General features: G+C 54.0%; 2 protein-coding genes across 7 annotated transcripts in view; both read left to right on the top strand.

Moving 5' to 3' along the window:
• Positions 1-6,145, top strand: part of NSMF (NMDA receptor synaptonuclear signaling and neuronal migration factor) — a 46,665-nt gene extending 40,520 nt beyond the window's left edge. For all 6 annotated transcript variants that reach the window (XM_048325325.1, XM_048325322.1, XM_048325324.1 and 3 more), the window contains one exon: positions 610-6,145. In XM_048325325.1, the coding sequence (XP_048181282.1) occupies positions 610-707 (98 nt within the window). In that variant the 3' untranslated portion in view covers positions 708-6,145. The remainder of the gene's footprint in view (positions 1-609) is intronic.
• Positions 6,146-11,471: 5,326 nt separating this feature from the next.
• TPRN (taperin) overlaps positions 11,472-19,018 on the top strand; it is a 17,823-nt gene continuing 10,276 nt past the window's right edge. Inside the window, exons 1-2 of the mRNA XM_048325250.1 lie at positions 11,472-12,050; positions 12,099-13,601. Of these exons, the coding sequence (XP_048181207.1) occupies positions 11,475-12,050; positions 12,099-13,601 (2,079 nt within the window). The 5' untranslated portion in view covers positions 11,472-11,474. The remainder of the gene's footprint in view (positions 12,051-12,098; positions 13,602-19,018) is intronic.

Genomic DNA, 19,018 nt, shown 5'->3' with positions numbered 1-19,018 from the left:
CTGTCTGAGTGCAGGGTTGTTTGCCCTTGTGTTTTCAAATGCAGTTCCTGAGCACGGCCTTCACTCTGTGGCTGCCTGTGAGACCCTCTTCAGTCAGAGGGGCTGGGGGGCACAGCTGGCACTGGTGTGTCCTGTGAGCTCATTGCTGGGGGCACAGACAGGAGCAGGACAGAGATGACCTGGTCCTTTAAAAAAATACGTATTTTTTAATTTGGATTTTCAATGTTAATTATTTTTAGTGTTTCTTTACAAGGAGTTAACTCTTGGTTTGTAGCCTCTGAAGTCCCTGTGCCTCATGCAGGCTGTGGCTGATCCTCTCCAGCCCCCCTCAGCACTCAGAGAGGTCAAAGTCTGGAGACAGACTTTGTGCTCAGTTCCTGCCCCCGGGAACAAGCCCTGCCAAGGGATTACAGGCAACTGTTCATGGTTGAGGAGATCTAAAAAGATGTTTGGTTCTCACGGGCCCCTCTGCGTGCCCAGTGTCAGCCTTGTGCCGTGGCTGGGTCCCTGTGCCCTGCCCACAGCTGGGCTGGGCGTTTGTGCTGCTGTGTTCTGTCACCTCTCCCTCATGCTCCAGGGTGTGACCCCTCTGCCTCGTTTCACTTCTAGGTAAGCAAATGATTGAGACTTACTTTGACTTCCGCCTTTACCGCCTCTGGAAGACCCGCCAGCACTCCAAGCTATTGGATTACGATGACATTTTATGAGCTGGAGAAGACTTTGCGAGAGGAAGCTCATCACCAGTGTCCAAGAAGTCATGCTTTATTGCAGAGAGACTTTTTTATTGGCACAGGGAGCCCTTCACAGCCCTACGGGAGGCAGCAGCGCTAAAGGGAGGGAAGGAGGAGCCCTCAGAAGTGTCGGGAGGAAAAGTCTCCTGGGCCAAGAGAGACTGGAGGGAAGGGGGTGCCAGTGACACCTCGCTGGCCTCAGTCCGAGCCGTGGGGCCTCAGGAGGAGCTGTGTGAAACGAGGACAGGATGGAGTTCCTGGCAGAACTGAGCTGTTTTGGGTCAGAATGGGCCAGATTTGATTCCAGGTCCTTTTAAAGACTTTTGAAGCTCAGGTTTTCTTATAAAAAACCCACAAACCCAGTTAACCCGTGCACTACAGTGAAGAAGTCACCAGAGCACAGAGGGAGCAGGGGGTTGTCCTGGTGGGACCTTCTGTGCTGGGAGTTCTGGAGAGCAAGGACTGCTACACCTACTCCTGCAAGCTTAGAGCAAGATGATCCCGTTTCCATGTGAATATATACTGGGATATAGAATTGAAATCTTCTTTTTTTGTTTGTTTGTTTTGTTTAATAGAAAATAAGTGCAATTTTTATAGCGAGGGAGGGGGTAAAATCCCTCCTGATATTTAACTAGTTAAAACTAACAGACCATAACCAATAGATGAGGTATTTTCAGTCTGCTTGAAAATATATTCAGAATGGTAATATATCTTCTGTAGACATATTTAATCACCAGCAAACATGGTTTTAACGTAAGTTAGCAGACCCTGCATGTCTGCTGCATTGGTTTGGTTCGTTCCTTTCAGAGTAGCTGTGCTGCACTACCTGTACCTGCTCTCACGAATGTATAGTTCTCCTCCAGTTAGCCACAACTTCATTACTTTCTATTTTGCTGCTTGCAAAACTATGGGACTTTAGTTTTGCTGAAATACTTTAGGTTAGAAACACGGGAGCTGGCTGGGAAGCCTCGGTCAGGCTCGCTTTGGTATAAAAATGAATTAGAAATTAACAGCCATGGTAATTAATTGTTCATGCCAGTGTTTTGCTGTGTGTTGGCAGAGGAGCTCTCTTCCCGTGTGGGGAGCACTGAGGCATTGGCAGAAATGCTTCTGGAGGGACACAGCACGGCCTTGGAGCATGAGTTTGCCTCTTCCCTTTGTTCACTTGATTGCCAGTTGTTTGTGCAGAACCCGCCCCTGTCCCCTGCTACAGGACCTGCTTCTTGGTCTGAGCTGCTCAGCCCCTTCCTGTGTAGGACAGAGAAAACCCCGAGCTCTGTCAGAGCAGCCTGAGGGCCCAGGTCTGTACTTGGTATTTGATGGTACCTTTTGGAATCTATTCATTTTTTGTTTGGTTAGGTAAGGGGTGCTGTTTTGGTTTTGGGAATGGGGCTTTTTTCACATTCTGCTGTCCTTTCAGAGGACAAATAGTACTTAGAGTCTGTGTAGGTCACTGGCAATTCTGGGAGGTGACACAAGTTATTTCTTCACAAGCAAAGGAAGTAGCAGGGAAGGATTACCTTATTTTCCTGGTTTCCTGGTATCTAAAATTTGTTGATTGTGAAGGAAAATATATGTACAAATCTTCTTTTAACTACTTACAAAGAGAACTAGGTGTTCTGATCTGTGGAGTCCTCCTTCCCCTGTGCCATACCTGTGGTTGTAATTTTGGGGAGCAGGCCCCTGGCTAGAACTGCTGAACCCTTTACATTTAGAGCAGTTTTATAGCAAAACTTTTGAAGAAATAATGTACATACAGTAAGGAGAGGAATAGGTGGAGAGAGATGGTTTAAAGTCACTGAAAGCCACACAGACAGGTGTGGGCTGTTGCCTCCCCCTGGTTGGGAGCTTTGGTAGCCACATCTCATCCCTGGACTCAGTCAGGTTTGCCAGACTTACAGTGAAGGGGAGAACAGGTACCAGTCTGTAGCTTTTGGAAGAAAAAGCCAGATGGAAAAAAAAAAGAACCCGAAATTTATGCCAATTACTATTTAACATGGGAGCTTCCACCAGCTCTGTGGTGAGAGGTGGGAGCCAGAGGTGCAATGGAAGCACAGAGTCACGTTATCTGGAGAAGGAAGTGGTGGGAGAATTAAAATGCTGACACAAAACTCTCTCCCTTTCTGACCCTTTCACCTCCTAACTGGAGACAGGCAAACTGTTCTTCCTTCCTCTTTCTCAAATCCCAATTCAGTGAACTTGGTAGCATGAATGTAGCATTGTGGAATTATTGAAAATCTTATTTAACCCCCAAAGGGCCCATTTATGTATCCACTTGAGTGATTTCTCTGTAGAACTATTGTATATCCTCACTGACCGCTTGTAGTACTTGGGGTGCAAAGTAGAAGGTAGATTGTACAGTAATTCCTGTGGGAAGGTGTGTGTTGGAATGGACACTATGGACTGTTTTCCTGGTGCAGTTTATGGGATAATGACAACTGATGAAGGCATTTCCCTCCAAAGATCTATATTCCTCATAGCTTGTGATGTTTATGACATGAACATATTTTTTCCTTTGTAGCATTCCTTTGCCTAAAGAGATGAAATTCTCTCAGAGCTGGGATTGGAATAGAGTTGTGATCTTTGATGTCCTGTGTGTGGCAGCATTCTTGGCATTAACCACTGGGGACAGAGGAAAACACTTTTATTCCCCTTTTTCACTGGTGGAGTTTTTCAGGTGGCTGCTGGGAAAGGAAGGGGTCAGCAGAGGAAAATAAAAACTGTAATTGTTTAAACTTTAGAGGTAAAAATAGAAACTGGAACTTCCTCAGTCAGACCAACCTGTCAAGGATGAGCCCAGCATGGTCCCAGCCAGGACAGCTCCGAGGCCCAGTGTGTTCCTCACCCCCTGTGCCCCTGCAGCATCTCCTGGGAATGCCAGGGCAGCATCCATGGGCTCAGTTCCCTGTGCCCCTGCAGCATCTCCTGGGAATGCCAGGGCAGCATCCATGGGCTCAGTTCCCTGGGCCCCTGCAGCATCTCCTGGGAATGCCAGGGCAGCATCCATGGGCTCAGTTCCCTGGGCCCCTGCAGCATCTCCTGGGAATGCCAGGGCAGCATCCATGGGCTCAGTTCCCTGGGCCCCTGCAGCGTCCCCCCAGCGGTTCTGGGGCTCCCTGCAGTGCCCTGCCCGGGGCAGCTGTGGCTGCAGGGCACAAAGGACAATCTGTCCTTCCGCTCCTGCCTGCTCCTTCAGCCCTCACCACCCTGCTCTCGGGGCGTGTCTGACACCAGCTCTCTCCTGTGCCGCCGGCAGTTCCGTGTGACTGGGCTGGGTGAGGGCTGAGCAGCAGCAGCTCCATCCCCACTGCCCTGTCCCACCAGGGAGCTGCTGCTGCTCTTGTGTGCTCTGAATTGCCTTTAGCAGGGGCAGGAGACTGGGGCTGCCTGGTTCACTTAAGAGAAGCAGCTCAAACCCAGATGGCTGAATCGTGTGCCAGCCCTGGCTGTTCACCAGCCACGGGTGGGGGGTTTGTGCTGCCCTTGCTGGAGGCGGTGTTGGAAGTGACCTCCAGGCCTTGCCTGGGTAAATGTGTTATCACACCTGTTAAATGTGATAAATGTCTTATGGCCTGGGCTGGCAGTGTCACCTTTGGGAGAGGAGGGTGGCAGGAAAGGGCCTCAGCTGTCCCAGCCCTGCTCCTCAGCCTGGCTCACATGCTGGGAGTGGCCCTGAGGATGTTCTCTGGTGCCTGCAGGGAATGTTCACTCGGCTGGAGAGGCCCAGGGGGTTCATTGGCTCTGTGGATGTGCCACTCTTCCTACACAGGGGCTTTCAGAGAGGCTTTTCTCTTTTCCTCTTGTTTGGCTGGGAAGGAAAGAAGAAGAAAATTCAAGTTACCCGTGGGATGTAGAAACAGGTAGAAACACATAAAGCTTTTTGCACCTCTGCTCATGCTGCAGCCACCAGCTTCCCCTTGCAGCTGACCTCCAGGCCTGGGGTGGGAAACACGAATTCCCAGATAATCCCTTCCTGTTGAAAAAACAAAAGCAGAAAAATCCTTGTAGCTCCAGCAAAACCTCTGACTGCAAAAGGCACCCAGCTGGTGTGAGGACTCTGCTGTAGGATCCCACCTGAGCCTGTGGAGGGGCTTGGCCTCTGTGCAGGAAACTGGGAAGGAATTTCTTCTTCATTCCTCAGCCTGGATTTGCTGCCTGGAGCTCAGCACAGGGTTCCTGTTTCTAGTGGTGTGTCCATGTGCTCTGTCCCGAGCTGGTGGGATGCTCTGTGTGCAGGGCAGTGTGAGGCAGGGATGTGTCCGGCTGCGTGAGCAGCGCTCCGGATCCTGGCACAGATCTACCCCACAAATAGCTCCTGCTGCTCCTGCCTTGCTGACCTGTGCCTGGGAGTTCCTGTTCCCAGGCTCTGCTGGCAGGGCTGCTCGGCACCCTCAGCAGCACAAGTGGGGTTGGCTGAAAGAATGGAAAATGCTGGTTTTAAACAGCCAGCCTGGCTGTTTTCCCTCCCTGGGAATGGGAGTGTGGTCCTTAATCCTGATCCCATCCTTAATCCCACTGGAGGTGGAATGACAGGCTCACTCTGCTCTCTTGGTCTGAGTGTAAACATTCAGCCCCTCACAAGCCAGTTGGAGTCACACTTGGATATTATAAATGTGTCAGTCCAGGATAAGATACGTTAATTACTGTATGAGTGAGAAAATGCTTCCAGGGCCCTTCCAGTTGGCACCTGCTCTCAGAACCCTCCACTGGGGATGTGCTGGGCCGTGTCCTCCTTCTTGGGGGACCGGGCCCCACTGCCAGGTGGGCTCAGGTAAAGCTCAGCTCAGGTCAAGCTGAGTTGCTCTGTGCTCTGGGTTTTGCTGTGCCAGTCTCTGGAGCTGGGGACAGCCCTTCCCGAGGATCCCAGTGTCCTCCCAAGGGATACTGAGTGGTGATGTCATTTTCCACGTCATCTGTAAAGACTTGTTTGTGATCCTGTATTTTGTCCCACTGACCACAGCGTATCCCTGGCTTTCTGCATCTTCCATGGAAGTGTTTTTTAATTCTCATTCTGGAAATACAAGCCAAAGTCAACTGGAAACTGTTACTGGCTGAGTCAGCCTGTTAATGATCTCCTCTCTGGGAGCTGGGGGAGTAAATGGGTGGTTTGATGGCTGTGACCCTGATTGGGATCATTGTTATTCCCAGGTGCTCCTGCTGTGTCACCGGCACAGTTCATAGTAAGATAACCTCTTGCTGGGCAGTGCCTGAGCTATCAGGGAGCACCAGGAGCCAGCAGCAGCTTTGGTTCAGAAATAACTTCAGCCCAATTTACTGCCAGTCGGTGTGAGAAATGTAAAGACTGAAAGGAATAAACATTGTGGACATTAAATGTAAAGAATCTGTCTGAAGAGAAACTACATTGCTTCTTTCCATAAATGTTTAGTAAATATTAAAGAACTAATGCAACCTAATAGTTTTTCCCAGTATTGTATTGCTTTTAGAGTATCCATAAAAGTGACAGAGATAAGGACAGATAAGACCCATCACAGGTTCTTGCCCCATATTCCAAGAACGGGGACCATTACTCAGTTCATTGGGCATTCCAATCTCCCCTCCTTATCTCAGCATCCCAGTGGCCTGGTGATAGTCAACAGCAGGAGTGGCCCATAAACCTTTAGCAGGAGGAGCCTCTCTGCACTGCTGAGCTGAGAGAGAGACCCCCAAGCACCCGATGGAGCCACGCGTTGGTCCCATGTCCCCAGGTGCTGGTCCCATGTCCCAGGGTGGCCCCTCCTCGGGCACAGCCCCTGCCCTGCTGCCCACTCTCCTCCCAGGGTGGTGCAGGGATGTGTTGGGTTGTACCTGGGCAATGTTTCTCACCTGGGTAACGGAGCTGCAGCCACTGCTGAGGCTGTGGACTGGCCACTGGACCAGGGACTGGTCACTGCCACCGTCCTCTGGTCTCTGGCTCAGAACCAGCTCAGATGCACATCCAGGGGGTTCAGAAAGCTTCAGTGAAAAGTGGGGGAGGTTATGAGAGAATTGGTTTTTCATTTGTATTTTTAGTGCTAATTCTCCATTGTAGTAGTACAGACCCACCTACAAGGTGCTGTAAAGGTGGATCTGGTCCAGAGCCGGGAATTCAAGGACAGGGATCTTTGCCCTTACCTTTGAAATGCCCTAAAAGCCTCACAGATAAACACAGCCAAGCAAGGCCCCTGAGCAGGAATCCTACTCCCTGCTGTGCCCCTGTGCTCAGACCTGGCTTTGCTGGGGTTCAGGTGGGGGTGGCTGAAGGAACCGAGCGGGTTTGGTGTTCCCCATCCCAGGGAACCAGGCTGGAGTTGTCCCCAAACGTGCTGAATGGGCTGTAGCTTTTCTGCTGTGTGTTTCCTGTTGTTTTTTAATAACACTATTCCTGGAACTGGGGTGACTTCAGTTGTGATACAAAGCAACAACACAACCTGAGCTCTCAAGGGCTTGGAGCCAGCGCCCTTCTGGGATTTTTTCCCCTTGGAGTTCAGGCACCAGTTTTCATTTCCAGCTCCCTTTGCTTCTGCAGGGTGAAGGGACATCAGCAGCTCTCTGAAAAGAAAACTCAGTGCCTGAGTAGCAAACAGAAAAGGAAACAGTGAAAACGTGTCTGGTAAATGTGGAGAGGCAGAGGTTATGTCCAGTAATGCCCCTAAACTCTGAGATGACCGAGCAAGTTTCTTTCAGCTGAATGAGAAAAAAAAGCAACGTTATCAAAATAATGGGGGGAGCCCCAGACCACTGAAGTGGAATTGATCAGATCAAGGAATTGACAAACCTTGTGAAGATAAACCACTCTGCTGATCCTGCCTCTGCTCTCTGTGGAGCTCAGAGGGAGCTGACAGTGTCCTGCTCCTTTCCCAAACCCAGCTCGAGTGCAGGGCAGCGTGGCTGCAGCCATCTGTATTGGGGGCACACAGACCGAGCACTCAGAGCCCTCCTTGCTCTCCCTTCTCAGCAGGAAGCTGAAGGCACAGCAGGGGCAGAAGGAGCTGGAAATGCTGGGCCCAAGAGAGTCCTGGGGTTAGAGAGCCCAACCTGGGACATGCTGGTTTGGGGCCAAATTGGTCTTGAGGTTAATGGAGAGCTTTGAAAACAAAGACTGTGATCTCCGAGCTCTCGGTGGGCCCTGGAGCAGCAGGTTGGCTCCTTGGAAAAGCGAGGAGGAGGAGGTTACAGTGACCCCAGCACTCTCGCTGTGGTTTCTGGCTGCTGCTGCTGCTGTCCAGGCATGGGGCCAACCCTGCCTGGCTCAGGAGCCCTCTGCCATCTCTGCTGCCTCGGGTTTCTCTGGGGCTCTGCTGCTTTGTGTGGGATAATCAGGCCTCGAGTACACGACTGTTTCTAGGGCTAAAGACATGATTTAATAAAAAGAGACGTTTCTGGGAAAGCAGGTTTTTTCTTGTGTGGTTTTTTTGTTGTTGTTGTTCTCTGGCTGAATTTATAAACCCAGGAAATGGCACTTGGCAGATGCTGTGTGAGGGAAATGATGTGTGATGAACCTGTGGTGCAGGTGAGGGACCTATGGGCACCGGGCACCTGTGAATGGCAGCAGCTGAACACACAGGAGCAGAGCTCCAGAGGGCCAAGAGGCCCGGGTGCAGCTAAAAGGGGAGGAAAGCAAAAAATCCTGATAATTTAAACAAGGGACAATCTGAGAGCCACAAATCCAGTCATGGGGATAGGACAGGGATAGCACAGAGGGATTCAGGTTCCAGCAGCATCTGTGGCTTAGTGAGCATGGGGTGCTAAGGGATTTTACAGTGCTTTAGGGATTGTGCCTCTTCCTGGGAAGAAGGCTAATCCCTGAGCCTCCTCCTCGACACAGAAACAGAGCCCTGCAGGAATCCAAGGGAGGTTAAAGGCCTGGTAAGCCCCCTGGGGAAAACAGACCGGCTCCAAAACACAGCACAGCCCCAGGAGGGCAGAAGACAATGAATGGATTCTGATAAACCACTTTCTATCCCACGGGCCTGTTCGACTGAATTGCCAAAGGGAGCAGCCCTGGCTTGAACTCCCAGCTGCAATTTTCCCCTTATCGCCAATGCTGACAGTCACCTGCTTGTTCATCTCCTGATAAATGTGGTAACTGCAGCCCCCCAGCACAAAGAGAAACAGGCTGGACAGCTCTGTCATTTGAGCCATTTTTCTTCAGCCCCGGGATCTCTCAGCCTCCATTTCTCCATCGTCCCCATTAGGGGACATTCTCCCTGTGCCACCACCACAGTGAGGTGGGACATGCCATATCCACCTCAGCTGTGTGACAGATGACAGAAATCACTTTTAATCCCTTACCACCCACTGGTGCCTGGAGGGCCTGGTGGTCAGAAAGATGGTCTTGATATTCTTTATCCTTTATCCTGAAACCATTCCATGTGTCCTGGTTTGAAATCAGCATCATGGGGTACAAAGTCAAATTTGCTGGAGAAGCCCAGTTACAGGGGATTATTTTCCCTATTGCTTCTTCCCTCTCCCTTTGTGCTCTGTTACACACAGTGGGTGATGGACACAAACCAGAGTGGGAGCTGTGCAGGCGACCTGAGTTGAAGGAAATCATACAGAGTCCTGCTGGGCCCTGCCCTCTCCCTGTCCCCTGTCCCCTGGCTGTACTTGGGGCTGTCCCAGCAGATCCAGCCCCCAGTGCCACATCCCCTTGAAGCTTTGCAGCCACATCAGCCGTGCCCTGGCTCTGTCTGTGTTCTGCGGTGGCACTCTGCCATCACAGCCTCCCCAGTCATCATCACACCTGGGTTTTGTAAGCGAGCGTTCCTTTCCTTCTTGTGCCAAAATCCGAGCGGGATTCCCGGGAGCCTCTTAGCACCAGCAGCCGGGCACTCCGCCGGGGTTCCCCACCGGTGTAAACACAGCGGAGCAGGGGATTAGCTCCAGAGCACTGCTTGCCGGCCAAGTCTCATGCCCAGCTCTTGACACTGTTTCACTGACTCAGCCGAGGACTGGAGCAGTTGACAGAAATGATAGAAGGCTCTCAAATCCTGACTGGCAGGGGAGGGGATGAATAATGGCTGGATTTATTGTTTTGTTCTAAAGGCGGGCGGGCATGCAGTGAAACTAGCAGATGTCAGGTTCAATGCCCACAAAGGGAGGCGTTTTCTTTGCGCCAGGTGCAGCAAAACTGTGTGGGATTCATTATTTCAGGATTTACGGGCTTTACACAGGCTCAAAAGCCAACCAGACAAGACCGCGAAAGAGAAATCCATTGAGATCTCGGAGTACAAAGGCACATTGTTGGTTCTGGACGTGCCTGAGCCATGAGTCACCAGAGGCGGGGAAATGTCTCTGCCCGCTTGCCCTGCTCTTTATCCTCAACCCCGGGCATCCGCTGTGGCCCGGCGAGGGCTGGAGGGGGATGGTGCGTGATGGACCTGTTCTTGAGGCAGTACGGCAGGTCATGTGTGAACCTCACATCACCCCGGAGTTACTTAAGGTGAAAGGCAAGGCGCTACCTCCTCCCCAGAGCGCCGGTTCGCAGCAGCGCAGCTCCGCGGGGCACACAGCGCAGCTGGGCACGGGCAGCTTCGGCAATAAAAGCTGTTTCAGTGGTATAATTTCCAGGTCTCGTTTAAAGAGGGTGCAACTGCTCTATTGTGGCTCGGGAGTGCAAAGGTAGGAGCCTTATCAGCAGGGCACGGAGCAGCTCCCGTAAACGCACCTGTGCTTTCGGCAGCGGGGGCAGCCGCCCGTGCCGGGTGCGGCACCGGCACCGCTCCGAGTCCTGCCCAAAGGTTATTTTATATCACGGCGTGCCGGGTCCCCCGCCTCTCCCAGGCGAGGATTTGGGAGGTGTGGGAAGCGCTGCGCTGCCGAGCGATGGTTTCCTGATTGCACACACTTCCCAAAGGCACCTGCGGGCGGCTGATAACAGGCGCTGACTGGAAATAACGCCGCGGCGGCACTTTTGTGTCCAACAAGTGGCTGTCAATGAATCACTGAATCACAGAATAGCTGGGGTTGGAAGGAACCCCTGGAGATCATCCAGCGCAGCCCCCTGCCAAGACAGGGTCACCCGGAGCAGGTGACACAGGAACGCATCCAGGTGGGCTTGGGATGTGTCCAGAGAGGGAGATTCCACGACCTCTCTGGGCAGCAAAGAGCAAAGTGGGGAAAATATTTTCCCGCTCTGCTGCAATGTGCCATGGAAAGCTCCACTCGTGTCCATCAGAGCTCTCCCTAAAGCACTCCTCTGCCGGCCTGGGTAGCACAGACACTGCTCCAGAGCCCAGGGCTGGTTCCCTGCCCGCCAGGGCTGCTCCTGCCCAGGCACCTGCTCCGCCTGCGACTGTGGCCAGGATCCCACGGGTGACCCCGAAAGGCGTTTTTTGCCCTCGACTGGCACCACGCACACCAGTCCGGGATGGGGGAATGGGCAAATATGGGTGTTTTGTGTGTTCTGAGATTCTGGGTCTGTCACCATGGCTCGTGTCCCGGGCCGGAGGTCTCCTGTGTGTGAGGGGAAGGCCGTGCGGGCGGCGGGGCCCGGCCGGTCCCCGACCCGGGGATGCGGCACCACCTCAGCTCACATCACGGTGCCCGAGACCTGCCGCTGCCCAGCGGCCCCGGAGCCCTTCCCCCGGGCCGCGGGGGCGGAGCGCTGACCCTGGCCCGGAGCCGGCCGGCAGCGGAGCGACCCCGGCGCAGCCCCGGCCCCGCCCCGGCCCCGCGGGGGCGGCCCTGCCCGGCCCGTGGGCGGTGCCTCGGGGCCGCCCCGGTGCGGCGGGGCCCGGCCCGCAGAGCCCCAGCGCCGCCGCCATGAGCAGCGCGGAGCCGCCGCTCGGCGCCGGGCCGCGGGCAGCGCCCGCCTGGCAGCGGGAGATCCTGGAGCGCAAGCGGGCCAAGCTGGCCGGGGCGGGCGGCGAGCCCGAGCCCCCGGCCGGGGAGCGGCTGGTGGTGGCGGAGAGCCTGGGCCCGCTCCGCGAGAACCCCTTCATGCGGCTGGAGAGCGAGCGGCGCCGGCTGCGGCAGGGGCGGCCCGGGCCCGGCGGCGCGCCGCGGCCGCTGCAGCAGCTGCTGGAGCTGTACAGCGCCGTGCCCGGCATCCGCACCATCCGCGCCGACAACATCCTCATCATCGAGTCCCGCGCCGACCCCGCCGCCTGCTTCGCCGCGGGGGACGCGCCGCCCGCCCGCCGCCGGGACCCGGCCGGCCCCGACCCGCTGCGGGAGCTGCTGGCCCGGCGCGGCGCCGCGCTCGCCGAGATCCGCGCCGACCAGGTCGTCATCTACGAGACGGCCGAGCCGCCGGAGCCGCCCGAGGCGGCCGAGCCGGGCACCGTCAGCCGCCTCCTGGAGAAGTTCGGGCAGCGGCCGCGGGGCCGCCGTCGCCGCGTTGGGGACGCGCTGACCGGGACCGGCGGGGCCGCGGCTCCGCCGCAGGTGGGACCGGGCGCTGCCCGGGCCGCGCCGCCCGCTCCGCCCGCGGCGCCCGGCTCCCCCCGCGCCCCCGCGCCCCTCCAGAAGGGACCCGGCTTCCCCCGGGCCCCGGCGCCAAAGGCGGGACCGGCATCTCCGCCGGCGGTCCCGGCCACCCCTCCGCCGCTCCCGGCTCCCCCCCGGGCTGCCACCCCCCCAGCGGTGCCGGTGGCCCCCCAACCCACAGTCCTGCAGCCGGCTTCCCCGCGGGCTGTCACCCCTCCGACCACGGCCCCCCCACGGGTTGTCACTCCCCCGCCCGCAGTTTCCCCCCGGGCTGTCACCCCCCAGCCCACAGCACCTCCCCGGGCTGTCGCCCCCCAGCCCGCACCAGCTCCGCGGGTTGGCACCCCACAGCCCCTGGCCCCCCACCCCACCCCGGCTTCCCCCCGGGCTGCAGCCCCCCAGGCGGTCCCAGCTGCCCCCAAGGCTGCGGCCCCTCAGGCCAACTGCTTTGTCCACAAGATCAGCTCCAACTCCTTCACGGTCACCCCCCGGGGTCAGATCCCCAGCATCCGAGTCTCCGAGCCCGGTGCTGTCCCTGCCGGCCGCCCCGCAACGCCCAAGGGGCCACCAGTGCCATCCACCAGCCCTTCCCATGCCAGAGCCAACGCCAGGAGGCCAAAGCCGGAGGAGGCCGAAGTGGCCGTGTCGCCCCTGCCCAGTGCCAGTCCGGCCCCCAGTGCCACCGGCGCCACTCGTCCGCTTTCCGCCTCAGCCCCCCGGGCTGGGGGCTCCTTTGAAATCCACCCGGCCCCCAAGCCTGACTTGGCTGCCATCCCAGCCCACGACCTGCAGGCACAGGCTCTGGCCAAGCTGCGCCTGAATTCGCGCAATTCCTTCGTCTTCGTGCCCCGCCGGGAGGGCAGCCCAGCTCAGCCTCCAGCCCAGAATGCGAGGCCAGGGCCACCGCCACCGCCCTTGGAGGAGAAGGCACCCAAGGAGCCCCCGAGGGCTTCCGCCCCGGAGCAGGAAGAGCCCATCACTTCCCCACCGGCGCCTCTGGATCCATTGGTACCTGTGACTTACATCGATGATATTGTGGAGCCGGACAGCGGGGAGATTTCTCCCAGGGCTGGCCCGGCTGCGAGGACGGGGAGCTTGGCGGATCAGCCTGGAGGAGCTGGCCCTGACTTGGAGATGGAGTTTTCCTCTGTGCTCCTCTACAGACCACACTCCGCCCCCCAGCAGAGGGGAGGCAGCACCTTCACTGTTGTGCCCAAAAGGAAGCCCGTGGCCCCAGGGCTGCAGGCTCTCGCCGATGCCAGCGGAAGGCCACAGCGGGAGGAAGAGGAGGAGGAGGAGGACAGCAAAGGAAGAGGCAAAGCCGTGGAGAACGCTGATGGGCCCCAAGTGGGGATATCCCATAAAAAGCGCTACCCCACGGTGAACGAGATCGAAGTGATCGGGGGGTACCTGTCCCTGGAGAGGTCCTGCATGAGCAAGACGGGCTCGCGCCGCAAGAAGGTAACCGGGCACCTCTGTGCTCAGCAGCCAGGCCCGGTGCTGCTTTGGGTTTGGCTTTCCATGAGGCACTGGTGGGAATATGGGCAGTGTGTTTGGTCTTTGTGGGAGCCAGTCTGCCCTCAGAGCTGGCTGAAGCAGGGGGTAAAAGGGACTGAGAAGTGAAGCCTTGGGGCTGGTGGAAAACGGGAGAGGGAAGGTGGAACTCCACCACACTGATCCAAAGGACATTTCAGAATGGTGAGGAAGGAGGCAGGGATTAGTGTTTCTCATGGTATCCAGTATTAAGAGAGTTTGCAACACTCTGCAAGCCCAGTGTCTTGTTTGCTTTTACTGTCTCCTGGAACTTAAAAAGGAACCTGAGGACCACAGCTGGGAGATGGGACTTGGCATATTAAACGGAATTTACCCTCGGGGAGGGGGCACTGGGTGCTGTCCTACAAAGCAGCTGAGGGTGGGATATGCCCTGTGATAACTGCAGGGCCTCTCCCACCCCATACCCTCTTGGAGATATGATAATGGAAAGTAAAGTATTTCAGGAATTTAGGAAATGAGGGGGAGCTGTGTGGTTTGAACAGCTGTGGGCTTGCCCTCCCGCTCTGCTCGCTGTGTCTGAGGGCTTGGACATGTCGAGCTGCCCGTGCTCACTTGGGCAGCATGGCATTGGCATCTTCCCCGCATTAGTGATCTATTGATAGAGGCTCAAGAATTAGGTCTTGATTAGGCAGAAAGAGATCAGCAAGAACTTAACTCTCCTTGATAGGATTATACCACCTGCCCATTCTGGATGTGCAGCTACAGCTCTGAAGATCCAAGAGATGCTGATTGCTCCAAATGCCTTTGGAGTGAGCGAATGCCAGATTTTCTCACTGCTTGGGGAGTAGCCTAGATCCTGTGAGCCCTAAATTGAGAATTAATCTTTGTAGGGCTTGGTGAAATGTATCTGGACGCGATAAGGGGAGTGGGCGTGAGTTGTTGGGCTCTGAAAGCAGCATGCTGAGGTGGCAGATCCCGACTTTTAGGGCTGTGATGTGACACGTTTTTCCATGGTGGGAGTTGTTGTTGGACATTTCCGTTACTCAAATCCAAGTAGATAACTGAGGGACTGAATGCACACGGGTGCCTGAGGCGCTGAGCATTACAATTTGAGGAAATCCTTTGAGCAGGGTGCATCTCATTTGAAGGGAGTCGGGGAGTGCTGCTTCCCTGGCTTAACTGTCAAATTCCTCCCTAAGCACACGCAGCCTGTGGTAATTTGATGGTGACTAATGCAGGGAGCAGGTCTGGAGCACGGGAGCAGGTCTGGAGCACGAGCACCTTGAGGTCCAGAACAAGCAAATGAGCAGGAGTGTTGATTCTTGCTCAGTGCTCCTGAAGTTTTTCTTTGTTCCCCTACAGGGAAATGCTTGGTCAGACTGTTCTGCTGCTTAAACACCTGCTGGCTTGCACTCAATGCAGCTGTTTTCACTCTGTTCAGGTTCAGTTTGGGGTGTTAATTGGATTTACACCAAATCAGGTGTGTGGTATGAATGGTGAAAGTATTAATACAGTGTGTTACAGGTGTGGGTGCTCTTAGGATGGAGCAGAGGATGGGGAGGGAATCTTGTGGGATGGCCACACTTGGGTAAGCCCTGCTCCTGATGGAGCTGAGCTGATTTTTCTGAGCAAGGGATGCTGTTGGGGCACAAAGAACAAAGCCCCAGGTAAAACCAATTAAATGGGGCACAGTGAAAAGTGTCCTTAACAGTACAAAAAGGAGGGAGGGAGATGAGCGCAAGTCCAATGCAGTGACTCAGTTGTTTTTTGGTTTGTCAAACCCAGAGAAGTTGTGGTGTGTCCAGCCTTGGAGCTGTCTGAAACTTGCCTGTGGAAAGCTTTGCATAACTGACAGGTCAGTCCTGTTTAAGGCAGGAGTTTGGGCTGGAGACCTCCAAAGGACCTTTCCCAGCCTAAAATATCTTACGATATTGGTTAACTACTGTTTTGTCTGGTAGTGGTGGATCTGTGTGACATTGGGCAGGTCATGGAGCTTCTCTGCTCCTGTTCTTATCAGCTTAACAGCATTAACTGCCCTGCTGTGCACAGGAGGTGCTAAATACTGCAAGGTGCACACACAGCTGTTCCTGAGAACTCTATGGGGTCGTCCTACATGAGAACTTGTGTAAACATTTGGTTTCTGAGAGGAGAGATATTAAAAGGCAAAGGAGAAACTGCCTGTTACATTTGCAGAACTCAGGAAGCTGAAACAGATAGGGACCCTTTGGAAAATAAGATCCAGCTGAAGGAAAGACACAAGTTTCTGGGTGTAATTAAATGTGGTGTGGGAGAAACACCCATTTTTCTTTCAGTTCCCTTCCTGCTCAGTCAAGCACAGAGTCTGACTTTGTAGCCAGGGTCTAGAAGATGCTGATGGTGGACAAATGGAAAGATTTCTGTTTACTCTTGACCTAGAGGATGTTTGTGGCTTTTACTCTGGGTAATAAGGCTGAGTGTTGATGCCTGAAAAGGAAGTAGCTCGTATTAGGAGCATTCCTTGGTTCCTTCCCAAGAGATCACTCTGTGTCTCCAAGGCAACCAGCCAAAAACAAGAGTTCTGTTTTGTAGCTGTGTCAGGGTTTTCAGAAACTTGATTTTGGCCTGAATTGGGCAGAAACAAGACTGTTCCTGTGAGCTGGGATCTGCAGTAGTTTGTTAAAACCAATCCCCTTTCTCTTTTGGGGTGTGAAAACCTGATGCTGGTTTTAGTGAGCAGCTGCCTGTGTCTTTTGGAGTGAACAAGCCCTTATTGTGCTATACATCTTCCTTTCCAAACCTTGCTTTTAAAAGGTCTTTAATTATGCTCCATACTCAAGAAAGTAGTGTTTAGTAAACTTCAAGGACTTGGAAAAGTGTGATGCCCAGCAGGAATCTGGGAGAGATAAACAGCAGGTCAGCACATGCTGTGGATCAATGGGTGTCTGTGCAGTCAGGGCTAAGAATATATTAGAAAGGAGGGTGTCAGCCCTGGCAGTTGGACCCCCTGTTCTCTGAGATGAAAATGGTGTTTTTCTTCAAATGCAGAAGTTCAGCCTCCCTTTTCCCTCCCCATGTCTGGACTCAGTTTGAGAAATGGTTTTGCAGCTCTGAAGGGATGTGCCAGGAGCTGCTGGGCAGCTGCTGGAGGAGCTGGCTGAGCTCTCAGAGAGGACAGGATACGTTTGCAGGGGTGGAAGGAGACCTACTGACCTTTATTCTAAACTGGGAGTGAGGCAGAGGATGCAGCACACTGTTGGTGACCTCTGCTCCAGCCTCCTCTTTGTACTCTGTTTTTGCAGAGAAGTAAAGGCATTTCAGCCCTATAGCAGTGCCAGGAGGAAGGGAAGGCTTTGCTGCAGGATGTGGATCTTTAGGATCTCAGAGGATAAAATCTCGCTCGGCTGAGCTGAGAAGAGTCAGTGGTGGTTTGGTTACCTGCCAGAATAACGTACAATAAAGTTGTCGGCGAGATAGAAATCTGGGTTTCTGCAGAACATGTGGTTGGCGTGTTGGAGCGAGAGCTAGGGAAGGACAGAGCACTGCAGAGCCAGCCAGGCTCCCCATGAGCTGGCTTTAGGCTTCAGGCTCTCCTGTTGTTGGAGGCTGGACTCTGCCTGTGTGTGCAGAACGTGCCCTGACCGTGCTCCTTCAGTGTGTCACTCCTGCAGTGCGTCCCAAGTCACGGCGTGGTCGTCCTCTCCAGGGTCCAGTACCTCCTGGGGATCCTGCAGGGAAGGTGAAGTCTGGCCAGGCCACCCAAAGCCCTGTGAATAACAGGACCTGAGAGCCAACAGACATCAGGTTGTTGATGGGTTTAATGTTTTGTGCTTGTCACAGCTGGCAGTTTGCCGTGTGCTGGCAGGCAAGTCACAGCCCAGTGTGAGCAGGGATTACAGGAACAAGGCTGGTGGGATCCAAACAGTTGGAGTCTAAAGCTAAATTGTCTTCAGAGATGTTCAGCTGAACTTCCAAAAGTTCCAGCTTCCACGGACTTTACCACGGCCTGTGTCCTAATCTTTTGAGCTGTGCAATGCCTGAATGTGGCTTCCAAATCCCCACTTAAAAGTCTTTTTAAAAAATTATTCTAAATACCCCTCAGTTTTCATCATGGGCAGCAGCTTTGTTGGTCTAACCTGCTGAACTTCTTGCTCTGTAGTTTTCCATCTGTTCAGTTCTGCTGGAGATGGTCTCCTGTGAGAACCGGGTGTAGGTTTGGGATGTTGGCAGGGATCAACATTTCCAGCTGTTGCCCAGACCTGTTTGGAGCAAGTCTGCACAGTGTGGAGTCTAAATACTGGTGGCTGCCTGAAGTATTTCTTTTGCAATGTATAACACAAGTAAATTAACCATAACACAAGTAAATTAATCTGGTGGTAGAAGAAAAAATCTCAGCAAAAATTCCTTTGATGATGTCATCTCTGTGTTTTGGAGGGGTCAGGGCAGAGATTTGTGTTCTTTAGCTCTTGGAGAACTGTGTGTTCCTGTTCTGTTTTCTGTCTCTGGCTGTGCTCTGCTGGGGCAGATTCATCTGCCACCTTTAAGGAGGGGCCGTGGCAGTATCTGACATGGATGTATTGCATTTTTTGGAGATGAGGTCAGCAGTGATAAGTCATATTCAGGAAATAAGTGTCTTGGATGATGAATTGCGTGCCTGCCCTGCGGAGATGATCTCCATTAGCTGTCAGATGGCAGCAGGCTCTTTCACCCAGACAGGGCCATTTCCCTGCCTTTTGCTAGTTCCACTGATTTCTTTTCTGTGATGCTGATGGCTGAAAACTAGAAATCAGAATTTGCTGCAGTTACAGCTTTTAAACCACTTCACAAGCTGCCCCTGAGGCTGTCTGTGGGGCAGTGGCTGGTTTTTTGTTTCCCCACTGCCTGCCAGCACCTTGAAGTGCTGGGACTTGGTTGTATGAAACCCTGGCAGAGCAGAGGAGTCAGATTTATCTCATCTCTGTAGTGGGAAACTTTCTGTGACTGAGGCTCTCCATGGCCTCACTGCTCCCATGCTTCTTCTTGTGCTGCAGTGACAGTCTGAGCTGGTCCCAAAATCCTCTGGTTCTCTTCCCCCCATGTCCTGCCTGCTGCTGTCAGCACTGCAGGGAATGGGACAGAAGGGCTAAAATAGAAACTCTTACGCAAATAAGAGCTGAGCCTGGCTTTGAAGCTGGTTAGGACATGCCCAGGGCTCAGCCTGCCCCAGAGCTTGTGAGGAGATTTGAGGTACTTTGTGCTCTGAACTCTAATCACGAGGATTACAGTTAACGTTTTCTTAATCAGTTTCCTTAATCTGTGGACCAGATTGGAGATGGTTTATCATTTCCCTCCATCTCAGGGATTCAGTTTGTCTTGGGTTTGGGTTTTCCTTCCCACTCTGGTTTTTCCAGTAGGTGGTCATGGTGTTC

Source organism: Corvus hawaiiensis, chromosome 21, assembly GCF_020740725.1.
Source record: "Corvus hawaiiensis isolate bCorHaw1 chromosome 21, bCorHaw1.pri.cur, whole genome shotgun sequence".
Lineage (NCBI taxonomy): Eukaryota > Metazoa > Chordata > Aves > Passeriformes > Corvidae > Corvus > Corvus hawaiiensis.
Note: the sequence above shows the minus strand (reverse complement) of the source record. Positions and strands in the feature narration are given on the sequence as shown.